Here is a 24,816-nt window from a genome sequence, read left to right as displayed (position 1 = left end):
TTTTAGTTTGATTTAATTTAGTTTAATTTGATTTTATTTATTTTAGTTTATTTTAGTTTGATTTGATTTGATTTGATTGTTTGTTTGTTTGTTTGTTTGTTTATTTTTATTTGTTTGTTTATTATTGTTTGTTTTGTTTTGTTTGTTTTTTATTTGTTTAATTTAATTCATTTATTTTTATTTGTTTATTCCTTTGTTTATTTATTTATTCGTGGATTTCTTTTATTTTTGTTTGTTTGTTTGTTTGTTTGCGGCTTTGTATTATCTTTGTTTTATCTACTTATTTTATTTTGCTTTATTTTATTTTGTTTCGTCTTTTCGTTGTTATTTTTTTGTTGTTTGTTTTCTTCTTTTCTTTTTCTCGATTCCGCCTTATGTGTATGTTTATATTATATATATATATTTGGAGTTAAGTTAACATATTGTTTGTTCATTTGTTTGTTTTGTTGTTCTTTGCTTTGTTTATTTAATTTCTTTCTTTATTCTGTTTCTTCACTATGTTTTTTCGTTTGATTATTTCGGCTGTTTATTTTGTTTATTTTGTTTATTTTGTTTATTTTGTTTATTTTGTTTATTTTGTTTATTTTGTTTGTTTATTTTGTTTGTGTTTTATGCTTTTCTCAAATTTGTTTTGTTTGATGAATAAAGAAAAAGAATAAAAGAGTGAGTATAAAAGAATTAAGTAAATAATAAATATAATTTTATTTGTTTTGTTTGCATGCAGGGATCTAGTAGATAAGATAGGTATAACTTTAGAGCTCGACACGGACGGCATCTGGTGTTTGCTTCCTAATACATTTCCTCTCAACTATACCTTTACTCTAAAACCAGAGCAGCAGCAAACCAGCAGCAGCAGCAGCAACAGCAGCAGCAGCAGCAGCAGGGAGGTGAAGACATTGCGTTTTGAATATCCTACATGGATGCTGAATAAGGCAGTGTATGATCGCTTTAAGAACACGCAGTTTCTGTCCTTTGACCCAGCACTGCATGCATTTAAAAAGGAAATAAGAAATGAAGTTTTCTTCGAATTAGACGGCCCCTGGAGAGGCATGTTCTTACCAGCCAGCGAAAAATCTGATGCTCTGCTCAAAAAGAGGTAAGCAACACCTTGCTGCTGCCCCTGCTACTGCTGCTGCTGCTGGTGTTGCTGCTGGTGTTGTTGCTGCTGTTGCTGTGGCTGCTGCATAAAGAATTGCTGTTTTCGTTTCCTATTTTGTTGTTGAAACCATATATATATATATACATTTGTATTTATATGCTTATGCTTATATATTTAAATTTATATTCATTTTAACATTCATAAGAATACAAGTAAAACAACTATATATATGTATATATATATATATATATATATTTGTATGTATTTGTTTGTTGTATAGATATGTGGTGTACGGGTCTGGCGGGTCGATAAGCGAGTTGAAAGGATTTGAATTGAAGAGAAGAGGAGAGTTTGAAGTGATAAGACGCATGCAGCATGAGCTGTTTCCTGCATTTATGCTAGGAAGTTCAAAGAAAGAGTCGTTTGCTGCTGCTGCTGCAGTAGGTAGAAGATATTTGCTGCTGCTGCAGCAGCAAGGTGCTGCTGCTGCTTCAAATGAAGTGCTTCAGCAGCTGCTTGTAGCGAGGAAGGTGCTTGCTAAGAGTGTAGCTAGCCAGTCTTTAGCGAAATCTCTGAGCATAACAACAGCAGAGAGGCTAGCAGAATTACTACAAAATAAAAGCTTCTTAACGGATGCACCTGTCTCTGTACATTATCTTGTTTCTTCGCTCCCTGCAAATCTACCCGTAGCTTCTCGAGCAATACCTATACAGCTGCTGCAGTCTCAGCAGCAGCAGCAGCAGCATTTCATGCAAAAATGGCTGGGAATATCTGCTGCTGCTGCTGCTGCTGCTGCAGCTAATCCTAAATTAATTATTGACTGGGGATATTACTTAGAAAAAATTGAAACGCAGCTTTTAAAGCTGCTTGTAATCCCTGCAATACGACAAAATGTTGATAATCCCTTACCACAGCTGCGTCTACCGACTTGGATTAAAAAGCATCAAACAATGCTTTCAAACAAACAAACAAAGATTAGTCATTTCTTTACCTCAATATACACCCCACGCATGCAAGGACAGCAGCAGCAGAAACAGCAGAAACAGCAGCAGCAAACGCAACAACAGCAGCAGCAGCAGCAGCAGCAGCAGGAAGGTTGGGAAAAGGAAGGAGAGGGGAGCGATGCTGCTGCTGTCGATGATGATGCAGCAGCAGCAGCAGCAAGGCATTCAGAGATGCAGCAGCAGCAAGAAAAAGTGCAGCATCAGCTGCAGCTGCAGCAACAGCAGCAGCAGCAACAGCAGCAGCAGCGCCAAGCCGAGATGCAACTCTTTAAGACGAATATTCACGAATGGATTACAACGCAAAGAGTTAAATGGCAAAGACTTAGAGAGGTAAAACCCTAAACCCTAAAACCCTAAACCCTAAAACCCTAAACCCTAAAACCCTAAACCCTAAAACCTAATCCCTTAACCAGTTGAACACTAAACCCTAAACCCCTGATTCCTATGACGATGCATATGTATACCCCAAATGAAATCGTGCTACGCGTTTTTGGGTTTAGGGTTTAGGGTTTAGGGTTTAGGGTGTAGGATTTAGTGTGTAGGAATTAGAGTTAAGGGTTTAGGGTTTAGGGTTTAGGGTTTAGGGTTTAGGGTTTGTGGTTTGTGGCTTACAGGAGCTACGTGGGTTGCAGCGTCGGGCTGATAAGAGTGCATTTAATTCTTCGTTTGGTTTAGGTGTAGATACACCTCAGAAAGAGTTAATAAATTTATTTTGTTTAAATTCAAACATCAATAAAAAAGATTTGCAGCTGCTGCTAACGGAGAGATGGGAAGTCTTAGACTTCTACCGCATCGATCCAGAGGTGATTTCATTTATTTATTATTAATTAATTTATTTATTTATTTTATTATTTATTTATTTATTTATTTATTTATTTATTTATTTATTTATTTAATTTGTTTATTTAGATAAGTGGGTAGATGGGCATTTGCTTGTTTATTTTTTAGTTTATTTGATTGTTTTTTTGTTTATTTATTTTTCGGTTTATTTGTTTATTTGTTTATGTGTTTGTTAACCTGTTCATTTATTTATGTATCTATTTGTTTATTTATCTAAATTATTTATCTGTTTATTTATTTATTTATACATTCATTTGTTTGTTTATGTGGTTTAATTTGATTTTCCGTCGTCTTCTGCATTTCATTTTTTTAATCCCTCCCTCTGTCATTTGCCATCAAATTTTAGGGTTTAGGGTTTGTGGTTTAGGGTTTGTGGTTTAGGGTTTCGGGTTAGTTGTTTATGGTTTATGCTATAGGGTTTAGGGTTTAGGGTTTATGGTTTAGGGTTTAGGGATCCTGATTTAGGGTTTGTGGTTTGTGGTCTAGGGTTTCGGGTTAGTTGTTTATGGTTTATGGTTTAGGGTTTAGGGTTTAGGGTTTAGGGTTTAGGGTTTAGGGTTCAGGGTGTATGGTTTAGGGTTTAGGGTTTAGGGTTTGTGGTTTGTGGTTTGTGGTTTAGGACGAGGGTTTATATTGTGTGCGTTTGACGACTCCGTCCTCTCTTTGTTTTTTTTCTGTTCGTCTTCAAATATTTCGACGCCTCTTCGTAAACAGCACAACCCCACTGAGCAACACCACCATCACCTGCAGCAGCAGCAGCAGCAGCAGCAGCAGCAGCAGCAGCAGCAGCAGCATAACAGTGAAGGGTTTATCTGGGCGTTATTTGCTGCCCCGCGGATTGAAGCAGCTTTATTTGGCTGAGTTATGCCTTCGAGAAAAAAATTTTAATTTAAATAAGAACTCTATTTATGCTTCCTTTCATCAACGCGCTGCTGGCATCTTTGAAGGAAACGTAAACCCTAAACCCTAAACCCTAAACCCTAACTGCATCCTAAACCCTAAACCTCAAACGCTACATGGGTAGCTTAACCCTCCCGTTTAAGGGTTTAGAAAAAAATCTAAACCCTAAACCCTTTCTCTGGTGTCATGCAGCTGCTCTAGAATGCGGTCTACGGTTTAGGGTTTAAGGTTTAGGGTTTAGGGTTTAGGGTTTAGGGTTTGTGGCTTGTGGTTTCAGCTGCCTTTGGATTTTGCGTTTTTGTCGCACATGGGCAATATGATGGAGACCCACACCACTGACCTACAAAACGGTAAACCCTAAACCCTAAACCCTAAAACCCTAAACCCTAAAACCCTAAACCCTATATATGTATACCCTGAACCCTAAACCCTAGTCATATATATGCCATAAGCGAGGGCTTTCTTTTGTTTAGTTTGTTTTTTTTGTTTATTTTGTTTGTCTGTTTTGTTTGTTTTGTCTGTTTTATTTGTTTTGTTTGTTTAGTATGCCGGTTGCATTTATTTAGTTTGTTTATTTTTCCTTGCTTAGTTTGGTTTGTTCATATGGCTAGGGTTTAGGGTTTAGGGTTTAGGGTTTATATGAATAGGGTTTAGGGTTAAGGGTTTATTTTATATATGACTAGGGTTTAGGGTTTTAGGGTTTATTATATATGGCTAGGGTTTAGGGTTTAGGGTATATTTATTTTGTTTATTCGTTTTATTAGTTTATTTATTTATTTCTTTTTTGTATTTGTTTGTGTTGATGCTCAGTGATAGACCCCACAGGCGTTTTTCTTTCTTCGGGCTTCTCTCGGGCGTCTGCTTCATCTGCTGCTGCTACTGCTGCTGCTGCTGCTGCTGCTGCAGCTAGCAAGCTGTCTTCTGCTGCTTATGGAGGCAGCTTTAAGCCTCTTTTTGTGCATATAATTCACAGCAGCAACTCTAAAGACAAACAAACCTCGAAAAACCCCACAGATCGCCTCTTCTGTGCTGTCTACGAACCCCACGCACTCGATCCCGAAGCCGATCCCAACGATCCCAGCGATCCCAGCAAATTCCTCGCTAGCCCTTCTGCTGCTTTCTTCATTGGTGGGAACGTACGAAGAGAAATAAGCCCCTGCTTGCTGCAGCAGCAGCTGCTGCAAGCTGCGATAGAACAGCAGCAGCAGCAGCAACAGCAAGAGGAGGAGGGAGATGAAGAAGAAGACGAAGAAGAACAAGAGATGGGTGGTTCTGAAGCTGCACATACACCTGATCCTATTTCAGGTGTATATGCAACTAAGAATACAACACAAATGTTTGCTTCGCTCGATCCCAATACACTCAACAAGTTCAGGGAGACGCATTTGCTGCAGAGGCCCCTCTGCCGCTTCTTCTGCAGCAGCAGCAACATCACAGGCGGCAGCACTGCAGCAGCAGCAGCAGCAGCAGCTCGAGCGCAGCAAAAGGATGTAACCCAGACACTAAGGGCCCTGGAGGAGTTCTTATACTTGAAGCAGCAGCAGCAGCAGCAGCTATCTTCAGCAGCAGCAGCAGCAGGCGCAGCTTCCCGCAGCCGCAGCAGCAGCAGCAGCAGCAAATACATTATATTGCTGCTATCTACTCTATCAGATAACGAATTAGGTAGCTGGGCGACAGCCTCCAGCCAAACAAATGCAAAAAACTCTGCATTTAGAATCCCCGTGCTGCGCCTCGAAGCAAACGCAAACCTCCGCTCTCTTAGCAAGACAGATTTTGCTGAGTCAGCACACCTAAACCCTAAACCCTAAACCCTAATGAAACCCTTTCGAGGCCCTAAGGTAGTCAGTCTACACCCTCAGGAGACCCCTTCTGGGCTTCCTCGGCACACTCGCTAACATTCTGCTTCTTATCTTGCTGCTGCGTTTGCTGTTGCTGTTGCTGCTGCGGTTGCTGCTGCTGCTGCAGGGCAGCGTTTCGGGCGTCGCAGGGTTTGCTGCTGCAGCAGCAGGAGTTGTTTGAAGCTTCTCTTTGGCTGTCTCGCACAATGTTCTTCCCCTTGGGATTAGCATTAAAGGGCTTAGCGTCTGAGGACCCTGCTGCTGCTGCTGCTGCGCAGCAGCAGCAGCAGCATGGAGGCCCAACAGCAGCAACAGCAGCAACAACAGCAGCAGCAGCAGCAGCACTTCCGCCGCCATTAGGAGGGTTTCGAGGACCTCGAGAAACGATGAGGGTTTTGTATGATAGCTTCTTCGCTCAAACCCTAAGACAGCACAAAGGCATCCTATGGAGCAGCAGCTGCAGCAGCAGCAGCAGCAGCAGCAGCAGCAGCAAGCTGGTAGACTTTGTGCTGCGGCAGCAGGAAACAGATATTGGAGGAGCTTGTTTATCTTCTTCTGCTTATGCTGATTATGATTTAATAGACAAACAAAACACAAAAACTCAGCCAGGGATATACCGCTGCATTTGCTACGAACTCGCTATGGGAGACTCCGTAATATACTGCACTCCAAACCCTAAACCCTAATCAAACCCTAAACCCTAATCAAACCCTAAACCCTAATCAAACCCTTATTAAACCCTTAATAAACCCTAATCCAACCCTGATCAAACCCTAATCAAGCCCCTAAATAAACCCTAATCAAACCCTAATCAAACCCTTATTAAACCCTAATCAAACCCTCATTAAACCTTTATCAAACCCAGGTAGAATGTAAATAAACCCCAAGTAAACCCTAATTAAGCCCTAGTTAAACCCTAATTAAACCCTAATTAAACCCAATGAAATAGGAATGCTGCGAGGGTTTAGGGTTTGGGCTTCAGAGCAAAAGACCTGCATGTGCATATCCAGGTATTAGAATAATTTAGGGTTTAGGGTTTAGGGTTTAGGGTTTAGGGTTTGTGTTCAGCTGATCTTCAACAGCGTTCGGCTGGCAGACAAAGTTGACCCTGAATATTTAAGTGCTGCGGATTGGTTGCGATATGAAGGAGACTCCCTTGCTGCTGCTGCTGCCGCTGCAGCAGCAGCTGCTGCTGGAGATAGTGCTGCTGCTGCTGCTGCTGATGATGATGAACATGAAGAAACAGCAGAAGAAGCAGCAGCAGCAGCAGTAGCACAAGGGCAGCCAGCAGCAGACTTAGCGCTTGAGGGTTTCCATTCGCATACTCAGTTCTCCCCCGCAGCCTTCAGGGTAAACCCTAAACCCTAAACCCTAAACCCTCGGAGCTAAACCCTAAACTCTTAAGCAGATGAAGGAGAGGTGGAGAAGGGGTCAATTGCTTGGCTGCTAGGGTTTAGGGTTTATTTTAGGTTTTAGGGTTAGGGTTTGTGTGTTGAGGAGGCTTGCTTCTTTTCTCTCTAGGGTTTAGGGTTTAGGGTTTAGGGTTTAGGGTTGCGTGGGGTTTGCGCTGTAGGTTTTAGGGTTTGGTCTGCAGCGTTTGTTCGGGTGTCTGTATACACTGGAGAAGAAAAACAAAACAGAGTCATCTCGGCTGTCTCATTTAATCTTTTCATCGTTTTACCCCTGGGTTTGCAACCCCAATACTCTTTTATTTGATGCCGCACTAAGAGCGAAGGTCTGCAAACCCTAAACCCTAAACCCTAAGCCCTAAACCCTTCTTTGAACCAGCACGGAAGAGACAAACCCTAAACCCTATCTATACCTCACACAACGCCTCAAGGGCTGATTCTCTGCTTGCTCGGGTGGTTAGGGTTTAGGGTTTAGGGTTTAGGGTTTGGGATTTAGGGTTTAGGGTTTAGGGTTTGGGGTTTAGGGTTTGTGGTTTGGGTTTGTCTTTAGGTGCAGCGACACGCTGAGGTGTATTTGCTGCTGCTATTAAAAGAAATGACGTCTTCGTTTTCTTTTAAAGTTGTAGCAGCAGATCTACGAAGAGTTGTTGTATCAACGGAGCTGGTTATTGCTGCTGCAGCGCAGCAGCAGCTGCAGCACGCGCTGCAGCAGCTGCAGCAGCAACCCCTCTTTGAAGCCCTTGCTATATACCCCTCCGATTCTTTTGTTGCTTTTCTTCAACTAGATGAGCGCGATTGGTTAGGGTATAGGGAGTTCGTTCCTTTCGCCAGCAGCAGCAGCAGCAGCAACAGCAGCAGCAGCAGCAGCAGCAGCAGCAGTTTGGTGAATGAGGGTATATGCGACAGCCTTTCTGTTTTGAGGTGCTTCCCCCCTCCTTTGCTGCACTTCATCCGTGCTGCTATCGACAGAGTTGTGCAGCTGCCGCTGCTGCAGCTGCTGCATCAAATAAACGAGACAGAAGACGATCTCTGTAGCAGCAGCAGCAGCAGCAGCAGCAGCAGCAGCAGGGAGTGGACAAGGGATGAGGTTGCAGCAAAGCTGTCGGAGTTAGCTGTGGGGTTTTGGTTTGCTGCTGTTGATGAAGAGAAGGAGCAAACCCCCTGCGATATCAACACAGACAAACAACAAAACCCTAAAAACAAAAATAAAAATAAATCCTTTCTAAACACCTTCAGACGCCTCCTCAATGACCCCGTTCAACTCCTGCGCAGTACGCAACTACGTTTATACATTAAAACGAGGGTTTAGGGGTTTAGGGTTTAGGGTTAAGGGTTAAGGGTTTAGGGTTTTAGGGTTAAGGGTTTAGGGTTTTAGGGTTTAGGGTTTGGGGTCTTAGGGTTGTAGGGTTTAGGGTTTAGGGTTTTAGGGTTTAGGGTTTAGGGTTTGTGGTTGTGGCTGACAGAGTACGGTTCCGCTAGTGAAGTTCGGCAGAGCAAGGAACTCTCCTTCAAGTGGGACCTGGGGTTTAGGGTTTAGGGTTTAGGGTTTAGGGTTTAGTGTTTAGGGTTTGGGGTTTGTGTAGAAGTTTGAATTTGTTTGTTTCTGCTGTGATTATCTGTTATTTGCTTGCGAGTTGTTTGCTGCCGATTCTTTTAATTTGTTTATTTATTTTTGATTTATTTATTTATTTGTATTATTATTTTTTTGTTTTTCTTTGGGGACATCGCAGCTAGCGAATTGCTGCATATTTCAGGTGTATATGCAGCTATTTTTAAGAGTATGTATATATTTGTATTTGATAGTAATTGTTTTTAATTTAGTTTGATTTTGTTGCATGCATGGGGTGTATAGGCAGGTATATTGTATATTTGGGGTGTATGCACAGGTCTCTTCAACTTCCTTCATGTTTCGGTTTCCGTTCTTCGTCTTCTTCTTGGCGTTATTTAGCAGTTTCTTTTGTTTGCCGTCTGATGCAAATCGATTTAAATATCGACTACCAACAACAAAGCTGGGCAGAGGCACTAGCCGTAAGGGTTTAGGGTTTAGGGTTTAGGGCTTAGGGTTTAGGGTTTGAAGGGTGGCACTGGAGGGTACGCGGTTTTGTTTCGGAGGCTCGCAGATTTATCTTCAGCAGGCTAGGGTTTAGGAATTTGGGTACGGGGTCTAGGGTTTAGTATATAGGGTTTAGGGTTTAGTATATTGGGTTTAGGGTTTAGGGTTTAGGGTTTAGGGTTTAGGCAAGCAGGAGTATGAGACGCATCTCTTCTATTTCACTTTTGTTGTGTAAGGCGCCATTTTAAAGTATTTATGTTGCTTTTATACAAACAGTATAAATAAATAAATATATATATATATATATTTATATATTTATATCTATTTATATTTAATATTTATATATATTGTTTGTATTGAAATGATTATTTGTGCATGCTATACTGTCTGTACCCATCGATAAAGCATAATAAAACTACGTTTAATATATATTAATAAATTAATTAATTAATTAATTTATTTATTTATTTATTTATTTTGTTTGTTTGTTTGTTCAGGAGCGATCTCATAGTTTGTATACGTTAGCTGGGGTGTCTGATGGTTTGTCTTTTAGCTGGGTTTCGCCGCTTTCTTCTTTATATATCTCCGATGTCTTATGCGCATCTTGCAACATAGTTAGCAATCTTGAAGTTATATCTTCGCTTGTTGATGTTCTTGCTGATACTGTTGATGGAAAACAAATCCTACTCAAAGTCTGGTGAGTGCTTAGAGTTTAGGGTTTAGGGTTTAGGGTTTAGGGTTTAGCGTTTAGCGTTTACAGGGATTATGGCGTAAGGGCGAGGGGTATTAGCGTTTTCGGGTTTGTAGTTAGAGTTTAGGGTTTAGGGTTTAGGGCTTAGGGTTTTGTACCGAGGGTTCTTGGGCAACTGTACTGACGTCAATGTTTGAACTCCGCGTTACATTCAGGGTTTAGGGTTTAGGGTTTAGGGTTTAGGGTTTGGGGTTTGCAGCAAATGCCCTTCGTGCGGCTCTGCTTTGGATGATGATTTGTTGGAGGGTCATTTGCTTCGAGCTCTGCAAGAAATGCACTACGCTTTTCTGGTGCGTGTTGCAAACCCTAAACCCTAAACCCTAAACCCTAATTCGCAATCAAGTCACCCTGAACCCTAAACCCTAAGCCCTAAGCCCTACGCCGCAAGCAAACCCTGGACCCTTAACCTTAAACCCTAAACACTAATTCTCCGGCAAACCCTAAACCATAATCCCTATCTCTCAAACAACCCTGAAACGCTAAACCCTAAATCCTGATCGTCCAGCAAACCCTAGACCATAAACCCTAACTTTCTTTGTAGCTTTTGTCTTTAGCCCTAAAGACATAAAGCCTTCTTGAGTCTGCAAACCCTCAGCAACGCTTTAAACCCTAAACCCTCGATGCCTTTCCCTCACCGATGCAAACCCTAAACCCTAATTTTCTTCTAGTCTCTGAGCAACCGTAAACCCTCGAGTTGCGTTCTGTTCTAAACTCTAAACCCTCAACTGTAAACCCTAAACCCTAAACCCTAGGGAGGTCTGAGGGTTGTGGCTGTGTGCTCAGGCCCAGGACTTTTACTGCGTCGGTTGTCGCTCTGTCTGCGTTTCGCACCTCCGAGACAAGTGCAAGTGCGTGACGGTTTAGGGTTTAGGGTTTAGGATTAGTGTTTAGGGTTTAGGGTTTAGGGTTTAGGGTTTGGCGCGATTGACTGCTGGCTGCTCTGCGCAGATGCGGCAAACCCTTCAAGTCGCGTCTCGACCCGAAGATTTGGGAGTAAGACAGACAGCCCCTTTCCTCGCCTGTTGTTGAGGGTTTAGGATTTAAGGTATAGGGTTTAGGGTTTAGGGTTTGGGCTGCGTTGTGGGATGTTGCTGCTGCAGGGAGTTCATGCAGACAGTGCAGGAGGTGGCTGTAGAAATGGGTTTGGAAACCCTACAAGCCTGCCTCGTGCAAATCCAGGAGGCGTGGTGCTAGGGTTTAGGGTTTAGGGTTTAGGGTTTAGGGTTTAGGGTGGGAATACCCCATCCCGTTTTTTTTTAAATACTCCAAATTGTTTTTAGTTTGAATTCTTTTAGGGATAAAAAATAAAATTTTTACTTGTACACACCGCAGCAGACAGCGGAGTGTTTACAATTTAACCATAAGTGTTTACGGTTTAGGGTTTGGGCTTGGGGGTTTAGGGTTTAGGGTTTAGGGTTCTACTTCAACTGTATAAGTAACGAGTTAGTATAAGGGACATCAAGGAGGGGGCAGACGGCGGTTTTCCCTTAAAAATGAAGCTAATAATGAAGATTATAAATTTATGTTTAAATAAATAAAAAAGAATTTATTTTTATAATATTAATATTCTTTCGTGGTTGATGATACTTCAATTTCGTTCTGCTGCGCCTTCGGTGACATCGAAGCGGCGTTGATCGTCAGCAGCGAAAGGGCAGAGAAAAATGTTGAAATGAGGGGTTAAAAATCCCTAAAATGAATAAATTAAATTATATTTATATTTAAATAAATAAAACAAATTTATTTGCGTTTAAATTTCTTTATTTAAAGACATTTTTCTTAATATAAACGACAGATCAAGAGAAGCGTTGCTCTGCAGCTGCACGCCTCGGGCGGGCCGCCGGTGTCTGTACAGTGGAAATGCATCGCAATAGGAATACGGAAATTTTAATATAATTATTTTCTTTTCTTCTTCTTTTTAAGGATATAAATCTTCTCTCTTCTTCTGATCGCAGCCAATTCTCTCTACTAATCATCCCTAACGCGACCCGTACAGCATCTGTTTCCCTGCATATATTTCCTATATCTTTCTCCTTATGAATTCTCTTCGTTCCCCTCTAATTAAAATAACTCCTTTAAACAAACAAACTGAGAAGCAGATGGAGCAGAGGCCGAGGTGCTTTGAGGGTTCTTCTTTGAGTCGTTTGCTGTTACATGCGAAGATCGATGAAGATGTAGAGGGTTTTATTTCAAGGTTGATGCAGAATGAAGAAGGGAAGAAAACAATTAAAGCCCTGTTGCATGCAGCAGCAGATCTTGGGGCTTTAGATCGACTCCAGGTGCCCAATAGTGCGATGGAAGCGGGTCTTTGTTATCTTCCTGAACTGCAAGTGAAAACAAAGAGCTGTCTGTACACCTCAAGAGCAACCCGTAACAACAACAGCAACAACAACGCCACAACAATCGCAATTCTACCAAACGGCACTTCTCCTTTTAGAAGCCAGATGTTTATTTGCAGAGACATTGAAGACGAACAACAAAGAGGGGAGTTTGTTCTTAGACTCGATAATATTATTCATCTCCTCGGCTCTTCTTTCATTCCCAGAAGGCCTCACTCTACTCTCAAGCCAATAACTACTAAATAAAAGGAAAACAAAAGAAAAACAATTAGATATTTTTATAATCCAGATAAAGATAGAGAATAAATAATGAGGGGATTATGCACAATGAAAAAGACAGAGAAATGCAAAGAAAAAATAAATATATTTGTTCGCTTGTTTATGTTTTTAGGGTTTAGGGGTTTGTTATTCTACAAACTTTTTATCTCTTTACTAAATATAAACGATACAACAATCACTCCTTACCTCTCCACTACCATAATTGTCTATCTCCTCTCCTCTCTCTCTCTCTCCCTTGCAGTGTATATATAATATATATAATATTATATATAATAAAAATTATATATATACGCTATATATATATATATTAAATGTATACATTATATAGCCTCTTTTGTCTCAGCCAAATATTCGGTTGATCGGTTTTCCGCTGTTTAAACCGAACGCCTCGATCCACTTTGTCGCTTTGACGGAAGACAAAGAGCAAATAATTTATTCTTTTTTGTTTCTTCTTTACTATTTACTTCATTTTATTTATTCTTCACGTTTGATTGCCTATTTGTTTTTATTTGATTATCACATATTGCGTATTTCCGTTGGTTGTTTATTGTTTATGCTTATTCTCTATTCTTTATTGTTTTTGTTTGTTTATTGTTAATTCTTTGTTTATTGCCTTTGTTTGTTCATTAATTATTGTTTTTGTTTGTTAATTGTTTGATGTTTCAATTGCTTTTTCATTTAAAGGAGGCTTCAGCCGCAATCTCCTCTTTGAAGAAATCCCCCGAAATTTTGGGTGAATCGACAGAATTGGCTCCGCAGGCATTTGCCCCTGCAGACAGTGAAGAAGAAAATAAATAAATAAATAAAAATAAATATATAAACGAGTCAATAAATAAATCCATTAAAATGAATATATAAGTAAACAAATAGACATGCATTTGTATTTAAAATAAAATAAAGAAATACAATAAAATGAAGAAATAAACAGTTGGAATTAAACAAATGAACGTATAAATGCATAAACACATATGCCAAACAAACAAATAAACAAATAAATAAATAAATAGATAAATAGATAAATAGATAAATAGATAAATATTCACTTAATTAATTGGTTAATTACTTAATTAGATGCAAGTATTTATTTTTTTTATTCTTACCTTGTCAATGTGGATCGTTATGCCGCCTTTTTCGGGTTCTTCAATTACTTTTTCTAACACCTGAATCGCAAACAAGAACAAAACATTTACATTTGGCAGTTAGAGATAATAATAATAATAGTAATAATAATATTTTGATATATAATATTTAAATATATCCCATTATTTATATAATATATACAAGATAATATATATAATATATAGAATATGCAAAATATAGAAATATAAATATATATGTATATATATGAGCATAATAAATTAACTTTTAGTGTTTAAGTTTTGCTGTGATTGAATAAATAAATGACGTTATAATTCATTTATCTTTGGGGTTTAATAAAGGTGATGTCAGCCAAACAAACATTTTAGAAATTTTAACAGGATTTGTTTTGATGAAGTAAACTAATGGTGATGGATATAATATATTTGCTTTAGGGGTTTTAGTCGGGTTTGTATATTAACAAAACATTGCATGCCATAATAGATTTTTATAGGGGTTTATTTTGATCTGTACTTTGATGAAATACACAAAAATTCACCTCGCGCTGTTCAATCTCCAGGGGGGGCTCGCCGGCTATTTCCTTTCGCATGGCGCCTTGGTGAAGGCAGAGGATTTGCTTGGTGATTGCCTTCCACTGCACATATAAAAAATAATATTAAAAGCAATAAAACAATAATAGTAATACATTAGGAATATTACTATTAATAGTGGTGACAAAAGCAACAATAATAATGGCAAAAACCATAATAATAATAATGAATTAGAATATAGATAAAAACATGAATATGGATAGGCATAGAGATCTCCTCACCCATTCGTCTCTGCAGCTTCTGTTCTCGCAGCTGAGGAAGGAAGGGAATAAATAAACCGTAAGGGAGAGCTTTTAAGCTTAAGTAAATTAATTCTCGAATATCACTAGCCAGCGAGGCATATATATTTATATATTTAATTTATTTAATCTTTTAATAGTGCTAAAGTAAGGAAGTACTCACCACAAAATATCCGGGTCATCGGCTTGTGCATGTTTAATAGAAATGCAGGTTTCATCATTGGGCAGAATATGCAGTGGAGTTTCGACGGCTTCTGGTGGAAAAATTAAAAAAGAAATGAAAAAACAGAGTAAGCTTTTAAAAATATAAATAAAAAAGAAAAAACTAACCCAAATCAATTGTCTTGTATTCTTTGTTGCCTCTGTTTTCGTTCTCATCGTTGTATTATCCATACGCACACATATTCAGTTCAGCGTATTTTTGCTTCTCTTCAGCTTACCTCAGGAGTTTAATGCAATTTTTCTTTAAAATTACAGTCACTTTGCATCCTTTAGAAATATCTTGGTTTTTTAATATGTGAAAAAGAAGCCCTCGATGGCCTTTCTTGCAAGCTTCCACCTCCGCATGTTCGCCCGCCGAGGCGATGGAAAGCAGGAAGAAGAGAGCTAATTGAAAGGCGAAACAAAGAAGAAAACTCCTCATCGTTTTGATAACTCCATCATAAATATAAAAACAAAAGGCAAAAATATAATTTTTTTGAAATATCAATTACAGAAAAACGAAGTTTCGCTGTTTCTTGCACTAGATTCCTCTACTATTGAATAAAGGATCGTGATCTCGGGTGTATCGACCTCGCCTAAAGAACAAAGAGGAAACCGACGCAAAATTAAAATTTTCATCTTTTAGTTTGCTTTTTATACCAATTGTAGTATACTTTTCACTTTTTATTTCTTTTTACTGTGTTTTCTGAAATTTTGAATAATGATGATAATCGTAGATTCTGCTTCTCGATCCGTGGTCCGCCGACGCTCCACCGCCACCACGTCATACAAAACAGCAAATTGAATGCGCGAAGATCATTTAAAACAAATTTGCTTTCTCTTCCTAAATATGAAAATTGAATTAATCTTGAAAAATTGAATAAGTTAACAAATCAAATATTTTTTTCTTAGCTTTTTGTGCACTCTTCGTCCGCACACTCAGGCGATGCGCACAGCGAGTTAACTGACGACTGTCTCGAGAACGCCACCCACCGGTATAGCACCCCCTCTCCTCTTTTTTTGTTTTTTCTTTCAAAATTAAGATTAAAATCAACAGTTTATATAATTGTTCTTTAAACTCTTTATTTTTTGCCCCAATTTACTGCACTTTTAAGCAAAAGAAGAAACCTGCGTATGGCGACCCGCCAACCCCAGCAGCCGGCCATCGGCAGTGGTTTGATGTGGTAATTCTGTAGTTTCGGTAAGAAAGTTTAGTTTTAGAATGATTTAAAAGAGTTTTTAACAAATGAAATGCAAAAGTGGATCTTTTTTGAACTAAATTAGAATAAAAAGAGTTTTATAAACTGAGAAATATCTGCAGTAGAGCAGCTAAACTCTGCTGCTGCGCTGCTGCAGCAAGCCGTAGTGACGAGCCTCTTCTTCTTCGCCTAGCTGCGATTGTTTGTTGAGTTGAGAGCGAATGGGTGTGTTTTTTGCGTTTATTTATTTCTAGGTTTTGCATTTAAACGTTTACATTTTACTTCCCTTCCTTTCTTCTCATCATTTACTCCCCTTCATTTCTTCTTCTCCTCATCGTATCGATAGATATATCGAGAGCAGCCAACCACAACAGCCACTCGTTTGCTTGCCTTTGCTCTGAATTCTATCAAACCATTTAAACACTTTAATATATTTAATCTCTTCTCAGTTAATTCATTAAAATAAACAAAAATGGCTGCACCAAACGCCTTCTACACCATGCGCCCTGTCATTCCCCAAACTCGCTCCGATACATCTTCGCGCGTAACCATCAAGAATATTCCTTTGGGGGTGACAGAGGTGAGAAGAGACTGCAGAAATATATTTAATTTGTTTATTCTTTTTCTGCTTTTCAGGGGTTTATGCGAACTCTTCTTTGCTTCTTTCCGCATGTGCTGGCTGCACCATCCAACGATACGCTCTCAATCATAACTTTAATAGCTTTCAGGGGGGGTGTTGTGTTATATCGTTTGTTTGTTTATTTGCTTATTTGTTTATATATTTATTCGTTTGGATGGTGCTTTGTTAATCTGTTTGTCTGTTTACGTGTTTGTTCCTATTGGTTGTTTCGATTTGTTTGTTTCTGTTTGTTTGTTTCTATTTGTTTGTATGTTTGTTTGTTGAGGGGTTTTCTTTTGTCTTGTTTGCTTTCTACTTGCTGCTTTCGTGTGATGTCGGAAGAACGATATCATCTGCGGTGTACATACACCGCAGATAGAATAAACATATCTTAGGACAAAAAAGTTTTTAAATTATAATAATATTACAATAAAATAAAAAATACCATATAAAAATAAAATTTAATTCATAAAATACAAATATATATTTAAACGAAATAAAATTTTATTCTTGTGCGTAGTGGTGCGGTGTATGTACAACTCAGGCTCAGCTGAAGGCGAATTTATCGAAGCACGGCGATATCCGCGTTCATATGTTTGTTCCTGCAACAGAATATGGCTTAGGCTGGGCCTGGGTGACCTGTGAAAAACACGAAGATGTTGAAAAGATGTTAGCATATGCAGCAGAAAAGAGAGAGAAAGAAGCGGCTGCACTAAGAGAGAGCGCCCAAGAAAGCGTGCAAGCAAAGAAGGACAACGATGGTGCATCAGATGCAGCAGAAGCAGCAGATGCAGCAGCAGAGACATCTGCTGATGATGCTAAGAGCAGCGAATGCTCTGAGGAAGTTAGTGATGCCTAAACAAACAGCAGCAAAAACAACGGCAGATGCAGAAGCAGCAGCAGCAGTCGCAGCGATATAAGATATACACCGGTTGGTGTGCTGCTGCTTTTCCATCTGCTGCAGCTGCAGCAGCAGCTGCTGCAGCAGCAGCTGCTGCAGCAGCAGAGCTCATAGAGCCCTTTTGTTGTTGAATGCATGCAGAGACAACTCTCGTGTGTATGTATGTACAGCTTTTTTCCTCTCCTTTTTTGTTTAAACACTGAACATAACATTTGCTGGAACTGCACTCCTCGCTTTCAGCTATCCCCTGCTGCTGCTGCTGCTGCTGCTGTTGTTGTTGTTGCTTCTGCTGTTGCTGTTGCTGCTGTTGCTGCTGCTGCTGGGCTGTTTGATCGCATAGAGGAAGTAGTTGTTGATGAAAATGAAAGCAAATAGAAGCAAATAAACATTAGGTTGTTAGGGTTTGGAGTTTGTGAGAGAGGATAGTTGAGGGCCTCTCCTTGGAGCGGTGCTTTGGGGGTTTAGGGTTTAGCAAAGGGTTTAGCGTTTAGGGTTTAGGGTTTGTATATTGTTCTTCGTTAGGTGCTAGCAGCAGCAGAGGTTCATTGAGGTCTCTGTCTATGAAGCAGCTTTTATCTATTCCTTCTCCTTCGTAACTAACTAAAGGAGAAACTTCACAAAAAACGTGATGGGGGCTGTCTGGATGGCGACCCGGAAGAGGAGTTGCTGCTGCTGCTGCTGCTGCTGCTGCTTCTCCTGCTGCTGCTGCTGGTTGAGGTGCAGCAGCAGCAGCAGCAATCCATTTTGCGTGCAGTCGAGAGAGCAGCAGCTGCGCATGTTCAGGTGTATCTGCAGTTATTGAAGACACCTCAACAACTCCTTCTTTTAATTTATTTATTTCTTTTTCTCCTGAGACCTTCACCGGTGCGAACTCTTCTTCGCGCTCAACTTCCAAACACTGCACATAAAGCAATGAACAATAAATAATATATTAATAAATACATAATAAACTATAATTAGTAAACAATAACTAATAAATTATAATTCATAAGCAACTACTAGGAAATACTAATTCACAAACAATAAATAACGAGAAATAATAAATAACAAATGATAAACAAGAATAAAGAAATAATCAACATGAAAGAATAAATAATAAATAAGAACGACAAGTAACAAACAATCAATAAACAACAGCCCCACTCCGTATCCATCCTCTTTTCCTAAACCCTAAACCCTATACCCTAAACCCTAAACCCTAAACCCTAAACCCTTACGACAACTCTGTCTGCGAATGCGAATGCATCAAATATGAAGAGCTCTAACTTCCATCCATTGGGCTCTTTGGGTGTCTCTAAGCTCCAACTGAGCGTTTTTTCTGTCTTTGTTTCAGGTGTACAGACAGCTCCTGCTGCTGCAGCTCCTGCTGCTGCTGCAGCTCCTGCTGCTGCTGTTGTTTCTGGTGCTGCTCCTACTGCTGCTGCCCCCGCTGCTGCCCCTGCTGCTGCTGCTGCTGTTGCTGCTGGTTGTTGTTGTTGGTGATTGCTGCTGAAGCAAACAAGCTGAGGGATTTTTTTTTGTGCTGGATGAAACTGTTTTTCAAATAATTTTAAGTTGGCGGCGACTGCATCCATGAACTCAACACTAAAATAATGCATGCAGATATTTCCCCACTTAAATAAACCCCCAAACTCTGATGCACACGAAGGCAGCTCCGAATACTCAGCAACACCCCCAGCCCAGCGACTCTTCTGCTCCTGCTGCTGCTGCTGCTGCTGCTGCACCTGCTGCTGCTGCAGCAAACAGGGGAGTTGGGTTTGCAGCTGGCAGACAACTCCGATATTTTCTGTCTTTGATTTTCTACAGATTACTTTGTTAGCGACCTGAGAACAAACAAACAAACAAAGAAGCAATAAAAATAATTATTTTATATTTGAATAAATAAAAAATTGATTTTGTGTTTATTATTTTATATCTTTTTCTTTTTTATTTTTTTTATCCTCTTTACTTCTGCTGTATTTAAGCACAAATCAGGTGAAGGGCTCTACTGCCACCTGTTACTTTTATTTGTTTCTTTAGTGTCTATTTATATATTTTTTTATTTTATTTGTTTATTTGTTTATTTAATTGTTTATTTATTTATTTGTTTATTTGTTTATTTGGGTGTTTGCCTACAAATTTATTTATTTATTCTTTTATTTTTTTGGTTTGCAATCACTATCAAAACATTACTGAATTTTATTATTATTTATATTTATTTATTTTTTATTATTTATTTACATATTTGTACATTATATATTTATTTATATATTATTAAACTACCTATTAATTATTAATTAATTTATTGATTATATATACATATATTTATTTATTATCACAATATTAATTATTATGAATATAATATATTAAAAATAGATTTAAATATTTATATATTTATACATAAATATTAAGATATTAATTATTAATTTAAATATTTATATATTAATTAGTATTACATTTGCATTTGCGGTGTACGCAAACCCAAAGAAAGTCGGGTCTGCAATTTTTGCGAGTAAATTATCGACGGGGATAATTTGAACTCCAATTAATTTTTTTTCTTTTGCATGCATGAGAGCTCCGCTGTCTTTAAATGCATTAAAGACAGCTCCATTACCAGAGGGAGCAGTTAAAAGAGAGAAGGGGGCAGACAGCATTAATTTTGCGTCTTTATCAAATACAGGAGCCGTTGATTGAGAAAAAATAAACACATTTGCTTTCTGTAAACCAAAATAATTATTCTGAGCAAAACATAACTCCGTTGCTTCACGGTTCAAAGGGCTTGTCATTATATACAGAGGCACCTTACAAATGCTGCTGCTGCTGCTGCTGCTGCTGCTGCTGTTGCTGCTGCTGTTGCTGTTATTGGAGCCCGCTGCAGCAGCAGCAGCAGCAAGAGCAGCAACTCTCTGCAGTCTTTGAGCATAAATGCAAAAGAATGATTTCTTAGACAAAGGAGAAACAGGTAAAGAACCCTTCGGCCCCTTAAAACCCAAACGACTGCCGTCGCCTCCAGCCAGCAGCAGCACACCCACCTTCCCCTCAGCTGCAGCAGCAACAGCAGCAGCAGCAACAGCAGCAGCAGCAACAGCAGCAGCAGCAGCAAAAACAATAACACGGGCAGAGATATTAGTAGCAGCACCAGTTATAGCAGTAGTAGCAACAGCAACGTCAGTAGCAGCAGCAGCAGCAGCAGCAGAGCAGCTCAAGAATGCACAGTCAATCCATGTATATACTGCAGCATCAAAACCGCCAGTAGCAGCAGCAGCAGCAATAGCAGCAGCAGCAGTAATAGCAGCAGCAATAGCAGCAGCAGCAGCAGCGGCAGCAGCAACTGCAGCAATAGCAGCAGCAGGTTGTCTCGAACGAAGTGGATTGGAAGAGAAAGAAAGCATTAAAGGTGCCTATACACCTCAGCATCGCTCACCTATAAGCCGCAAACCGACATCTCTCCACATACACCTCAAAGCGGAGGGAGATGTCTTTAAAGAAACCACTGAACAAACACCGCCTTTATTCAATAACTCCTGATAAGCAGCAACTAACTCCTCTTCATCCTGCTGCTGCTGCTGCCTCTGCTGTTGCTGCTGCTGTTGGTGCTGCTGCTGCTGCTGCTTTTGTAGGAGAGCGTTGAGAGGGGAGAGATCGACGAAGTTTGGGGGTTTTATTTTGTGTGCTGCGGTTAGGGAGTTGTTTGAGTTGCTGCTAGTTTTTGCTGCTGAGTTCTGCAATGCAGCAAGAAGCATAGACTTCAATTCGAGCGGGTTATACTGCTGCAGTTGCTGCAGCAGCTGCTGCTGCTGCTCGTGGGAGAGGTCTTCATAGAAACGAAAGACATGCTCTTGCCCAGCAGCGGCATATGCAGCACGCACAGAAGCCTCTAAACCCTCCATCACTACAAACCCTAAACCCTAAACCCTAAACCCTAAACCCTAGGGGTTGAGTGAGGGAAGAAAAGGTAATTATAATTAGTTTCAGTTTAAAGAGTAAGAATTCAAATGGGTTTGCGAGGAAGACAGACACACAGAAAAAACATAGTACTACGCATGTAGGCAAACCCTAAACCCTTATATGCACCTTATAAACCCTAAACCCTAATCCCTAATTAATTATTTATCGGCAAGAAACAGAAGTTTAAATGTTGAAAAATCGATAGAGGATTGTATTTCATTAGGAAACGCTCGCATACACGGAGATAAAGCCCCAGCGACCCTAAGCCCTAAACCCTAAACCCTAAACCCTAAACCCGAACACCCCCCACTGGTTGGTTTGGTGATTGCTTTGGGTTCGCGGGTTTTTGGGGTCTCTGCGTTTATCTTTGTTTGATATTCGTTATATTTATATATTATTTAATAACAACAAACTTTTCTGTTGCTTTGCAGGGGCAGACCCGTAGGAGGCAGCAGGCGAAGGGTTTAGGGTTTAGGGTTTAGGGTTTAGGGTTGATATATATATACATATATATATATATACCCCTTACACTGTTTGTGCATCCTTATAACACTATATTTGAGGTGTACATACACCTCAATTCTTGAAGATGTTCGCCGACGAGAACTTCTTCTCTCCCTCTGCAACAGGTTCAGATTTTTTGTCTTCTGAACCACGTAAGAGCGTGGGGGCCCCCCAAGGGGGCCCCCTTGGAGTATCTTCATCGCGTATGTTTGGGGTGTCTGATGAACTATTAGGAGGGAGCGAGGGTTTATCTCAATCTTATGCATCATCACAGAAGACTCCGCAGCCAAGTGCTGCTGCACAGACACCTGATGGGTGTATATGCAGCACTATAGGGATGCTACGCAGAGCTGTAAAGGAGAGAAAGGGGGGTGGGGGGTCGCTTAGATTATTTGGAAGAGATGTAGGGTTAGTGTGTCTTTGCGGGTCTTCTTCAAATGTTGACATCCGCTCTTCTTTATTTAAATTCGTTCTTCAAGATACAACAGGCTCTATTGAAGTTGAATGTGCGAGTAAACCGGTGCTGAACAAACTGCAGCAGCAAACAGAAGCACCAGAAGAAGACCCCGCCAGCAGCAGCAGCAGCAGCAGCAACAGGAGCAGCAGCAGCAGCAGCAGCACTGAGCTGCTGTGCAAGACCTTAAGAGAGGGGGGGCTTGTTTCAGTGTATGGATATGCATGCACAGATGATAAGGGTGCGGTGTACATCGATTGTTTAAAGGTAGCAGCAATCGAAGACCCGAGCGAATATATTATTTCTTTTCCCCTTAGAGTTATTGCAGCTGCTATGCAGGCTCAAGCTGCAAACACAAACAACTCTATTAAAAATGAAGACAAGCTAAGCAACGAACAACACACAAACACCAAACAAGAGACACAAGGTATGATGCTGTCGCCTCCTTCGGCTCCTCTAGATGCTGCTGGTGCTGCTGCTGTTGCTGCTGCTGCTGCTGCTGCTGCTATTCACGCTCCCCCCGTACTGCTGCGGATCATGTTGCCGCTGCTGCTGTTGTTGCTGTTGCTGCTGCTGTTTCTATCTGCGGGGTGTTTTATATTGCTTTGCCGGGGTCTTTATCTTAGTTCTGCAGCAAAAGACTATGATATGATTTGGGCTTCTTATTTAGGGTTTAGGGTTTGGGGTTTAGGGTTTACTATATATTTTGTCTGTGTGTGTGTATTTGCTGTTGTTGGATTTCTTATGTTATAATGCCTCGAGCAAACAAATAGAAATGAATTACTGCATTAAATAAAAAACAAAGAGAACATCTTCTTCTTTTTGCTGCTGTCTGTACAGATGAAGCCTCCATGGAGCTGTATGAACATGTAAGCGATCCGCTGCAGCGACAGCTGCTGAAGCTGCTGCTAGCAGCAGAAAACAAAACTATGAATAGGCAGACTCTCCCCAGCAAACTCGGAGGCCACAGCGGTGAGCCAATACAACACCCCTTTCCCCTCAGCGGTCTATTAGGGTTTAGGGTTTAGGGTTTAGGGTTTAGAAAGAAAAGCAGGGGGAGAAAGTGGCAGACACATCGAGGCTTCGCGTCGAGCTGTATGTCTACTTGAGATGCCTATATCTATACACCTGACCTGAATGTACACCTGAGCTGCATGTACACCTGAGCTGTTGGCCCTGTGTATGTACACTGCAGCCGATGCTATAGAAGAGGCGCTGAAGGCGCTGGAGGATTCTGGAGATATTGCAATGACGAGCACTTGGGTTTCTTTGGCCTCTTGAGGGCCCTCGATGATTGCTGCTTCTGGCTGTTGAGGTGTACGTACACTCCAAGCAGAAGCAGCAGCAGCAGCAGCAGCGGCAGCAGCAGCAACAGATTGGAGCGCACTCCTGTTCTGTTTAAAACAGAAAACTAAAACAAAAAAGAGAAAAGTAATTGTTGATTTGAGTCTTCGCGGAGGCGAGAGAAGAATTTCTATAGGGGTTTTCAGGTGTATGTACTTCTGAAAGACTTTATATTTGTTTACTTGAGAATATCATTAAAACTATCTCTCATTTAAACCCCCTTGGTGTATCTAATGGGGTCGTAGATAGCAGACAGATATATTTCTGCTTATTATTCTTTGTAGTAGCTACTGCAAGCTGCATTGTTATTATATTATTGTTTTCAGAGCATGCGTGCGTGAAGCAGATGTCTAATTAATAGGAATAATAGCAAGAATATATATCGTAAGAAGAATAATAATAAATAATAATAGATAATAATAAATAATAATATTGCAGCCGCCCTTAGCTCTTTCAGATTTATCTCGGAGCATCAGGAAGACAACACGATTAAAATTGATTATCTCCTTCTGGACTATCAAATGAATGCCCAAGGAAGGCATACACTGCACCCAGAGCTAAGGTGTAGGGTTTAGGGCTTAGGGTTTAGGGTTTACGCCATAGCTGAAGGCAGGGGAGGCAGCGCCTCCCACATGAGTCGCGAAATCGCCCGTAGTTGGAGTGCTGCAAAATACGACAATAATAATAGGGAGAAACAAATAAACAACAAAATGCACAGCAGGCTGTGCATAGCTATTAGCTGCATCGATGCCCTTAGCAGAGACTCGAGAGTTTAGGGTTTAGGGTTTAGGGTTTAAAGTTTCCCTAGAATGCAACGTGAATTGGAGGGAAGTTGAAGGAATGCTGTGCATGCGTTGAATGACCCACCGCACATGAGAGAGAGGACAGCTGAAACTGCGCCTGTAGCGCTGAGTGCAGTTAGCAGTTGTTTATAAAAGACAGGCGCCGGTGTACTGCCAAGAGCTGACTGCGGGGTGATATACAGCAGGACGGAGAGGTTTCCCAGGAAAGGGAGAAGAGAAGTAAAAGACAGTAGAATGTGCACGAAGGCAGACTGAGATAACAAACTTGCCCGCCCCTTATAACACCCAGCAACCCCCAAACCCACGCCTAAACCAGCCAGCAGCAAATTGCAACCCGCATACACAACTCTCCAGTTGAAGGCCCCATGCAATGCGAGAGGATGAAATGTAATTGTGAGACCCAGCGCGAACGTTGTTACTGTTGTTGC

The 24,816-nt window shown here is 40.4% G+C and overlaps 5 protein-coding genes across 5 annotated transcripts; 3 read left to right on the top strand and 2 right to left on the bottom strand.

Annotated features, from left to right (window-relative positions):
• Positions 1-920: 920 nt before the first annotated feature.
• On the top strand, positions 921-11,088 carry EAH_00002780 (DNA polymerase , related; the record flags this gene model as incomplete). The annotated part of the gene is made up of 19 exons (XM_013394157.1): positions 921-1,096; positions 1,380-2,433; positions 2,718-2,906; positions 3,563-3,649; positions 4,121-4,193; positions 4,654-5,623; positions 5,809-6,334; positions 6,750-7,031; positions 7,255-7,416; positions 7,641-8,361; positions 8,554-8,602; positions 9,168-9,181; positions 9,329-9,374; positions 9,641-9,663; positions 9,904-9,913; positions 10,094-10,184; positions 10,678-10,742; positions 10,843-10,887; positions 10,995-11,088. The coding sequence occupies 19 exons, from the start codon at positions 921-923 to the stop codon at positions 11,086-11,088; spliced, it is 4,677 nt and encodes a 1,558-aa protein (XP_013249611.1).
• Positions 11,089-13,155: 2,067 nt separating this feature from the next.
• EAH_00002770 (hypothetical protein) lies at positions 13,156-14,196 on the bottom strand (the record flags this gene model as incomplete). Its single annotated transcript, XM_013394156.1, has 3 exons — positions 13,156-13,278; positions 13,610-13,669; positions 14,146-14,196. The coding sequence occupies 3 exons, from the start codon at positions 14,194-14,196 to the stop codon at positions 13,156-13,158; spliced, it is 234 nt and encodes a 77-aa protein (XP_013249610.1).
• A 2,112-nt stretch (positions 14,197-16,308) lies between these two features.
• EAH_00002760 (hypothetical protein, conserved) lies at positions 16,309-17,905 on the top strand (the record flags this gene model as incomplete). Its single annotated transcript, XM_013394155.1, has 3 exons — positions 16,309-16,416; positions 17,000-17,299; positions 17,879-17,905. The coding sequence occupies 3 exons, from the start codon at positions 16,309-16,311 to the stop codon at positions 17,903-17,905; spliced, it is 435 nt and encodes a 144-aa protein (XP_013249609.1).
• Positions 17,906-18,561: 656 nt separating this feature from the next.
• Positions 18,562-21,825, bottom strand: EAH_00002750 (UDP-N-acetylhexosamine pyrophosphorylase, putative; the record flags this gene model as incomplete). Its single annotated transcript, XM_013394154.1, has 4 exons — positions 18,562-19,179; positions 20,137-20,378; positions 20,760-21,227; positions 21,813-21,825. 4 exons carry the CDS (start codon positions 21,823-21,825, stop codon positions 18,562-18,564), a joined length of 1,341 nt encoding a protein of 446 aa, XP_013249608.1.
• Positions 21,826-21,872: 47 nt separating this feature from the next.
• On the top strand, positions 21,873-23,522 carry EAH_00002740 (hypothetical protein, conserved; the record flags this gene model as incomplete). The annotated part of the gene is made up of 3 exons (XM_013394153.1): positions 21,873-22,668; positions 23,082-23,213; positions 23,437-23,522. The coding sequence occupies 3 exons, from the start codon at positions 21,873-21,875 to the stop codon at positions 23,520-23,522; spliced, it is 1,014 nt and encodes a 337-aa protein (XP_013249607.1).
• Between the last annotated feature and the right edge of the window lie 1,294 nt (positions 23,523-24,816).

Source organism: Eimeria acervulina, genomic scaffold (assembly GCF_000499425.1).
Source record: "Eimeria acervulina Houghton genomic scaffold, Eah_scaff9, whole genome shotgun sequence".
Lineage (NCBI taxonomy): Eukaryota > Apicomplexa > Conoidasida > Eucoccidiorida > Eimeriidae > Eimeria > Eimeria acervulina.
The sequence above is the reverse complement of the archived record's forward strand: the minus strand, read 5'-3'. Positions and strand labels throughout refer to the sequence as shown.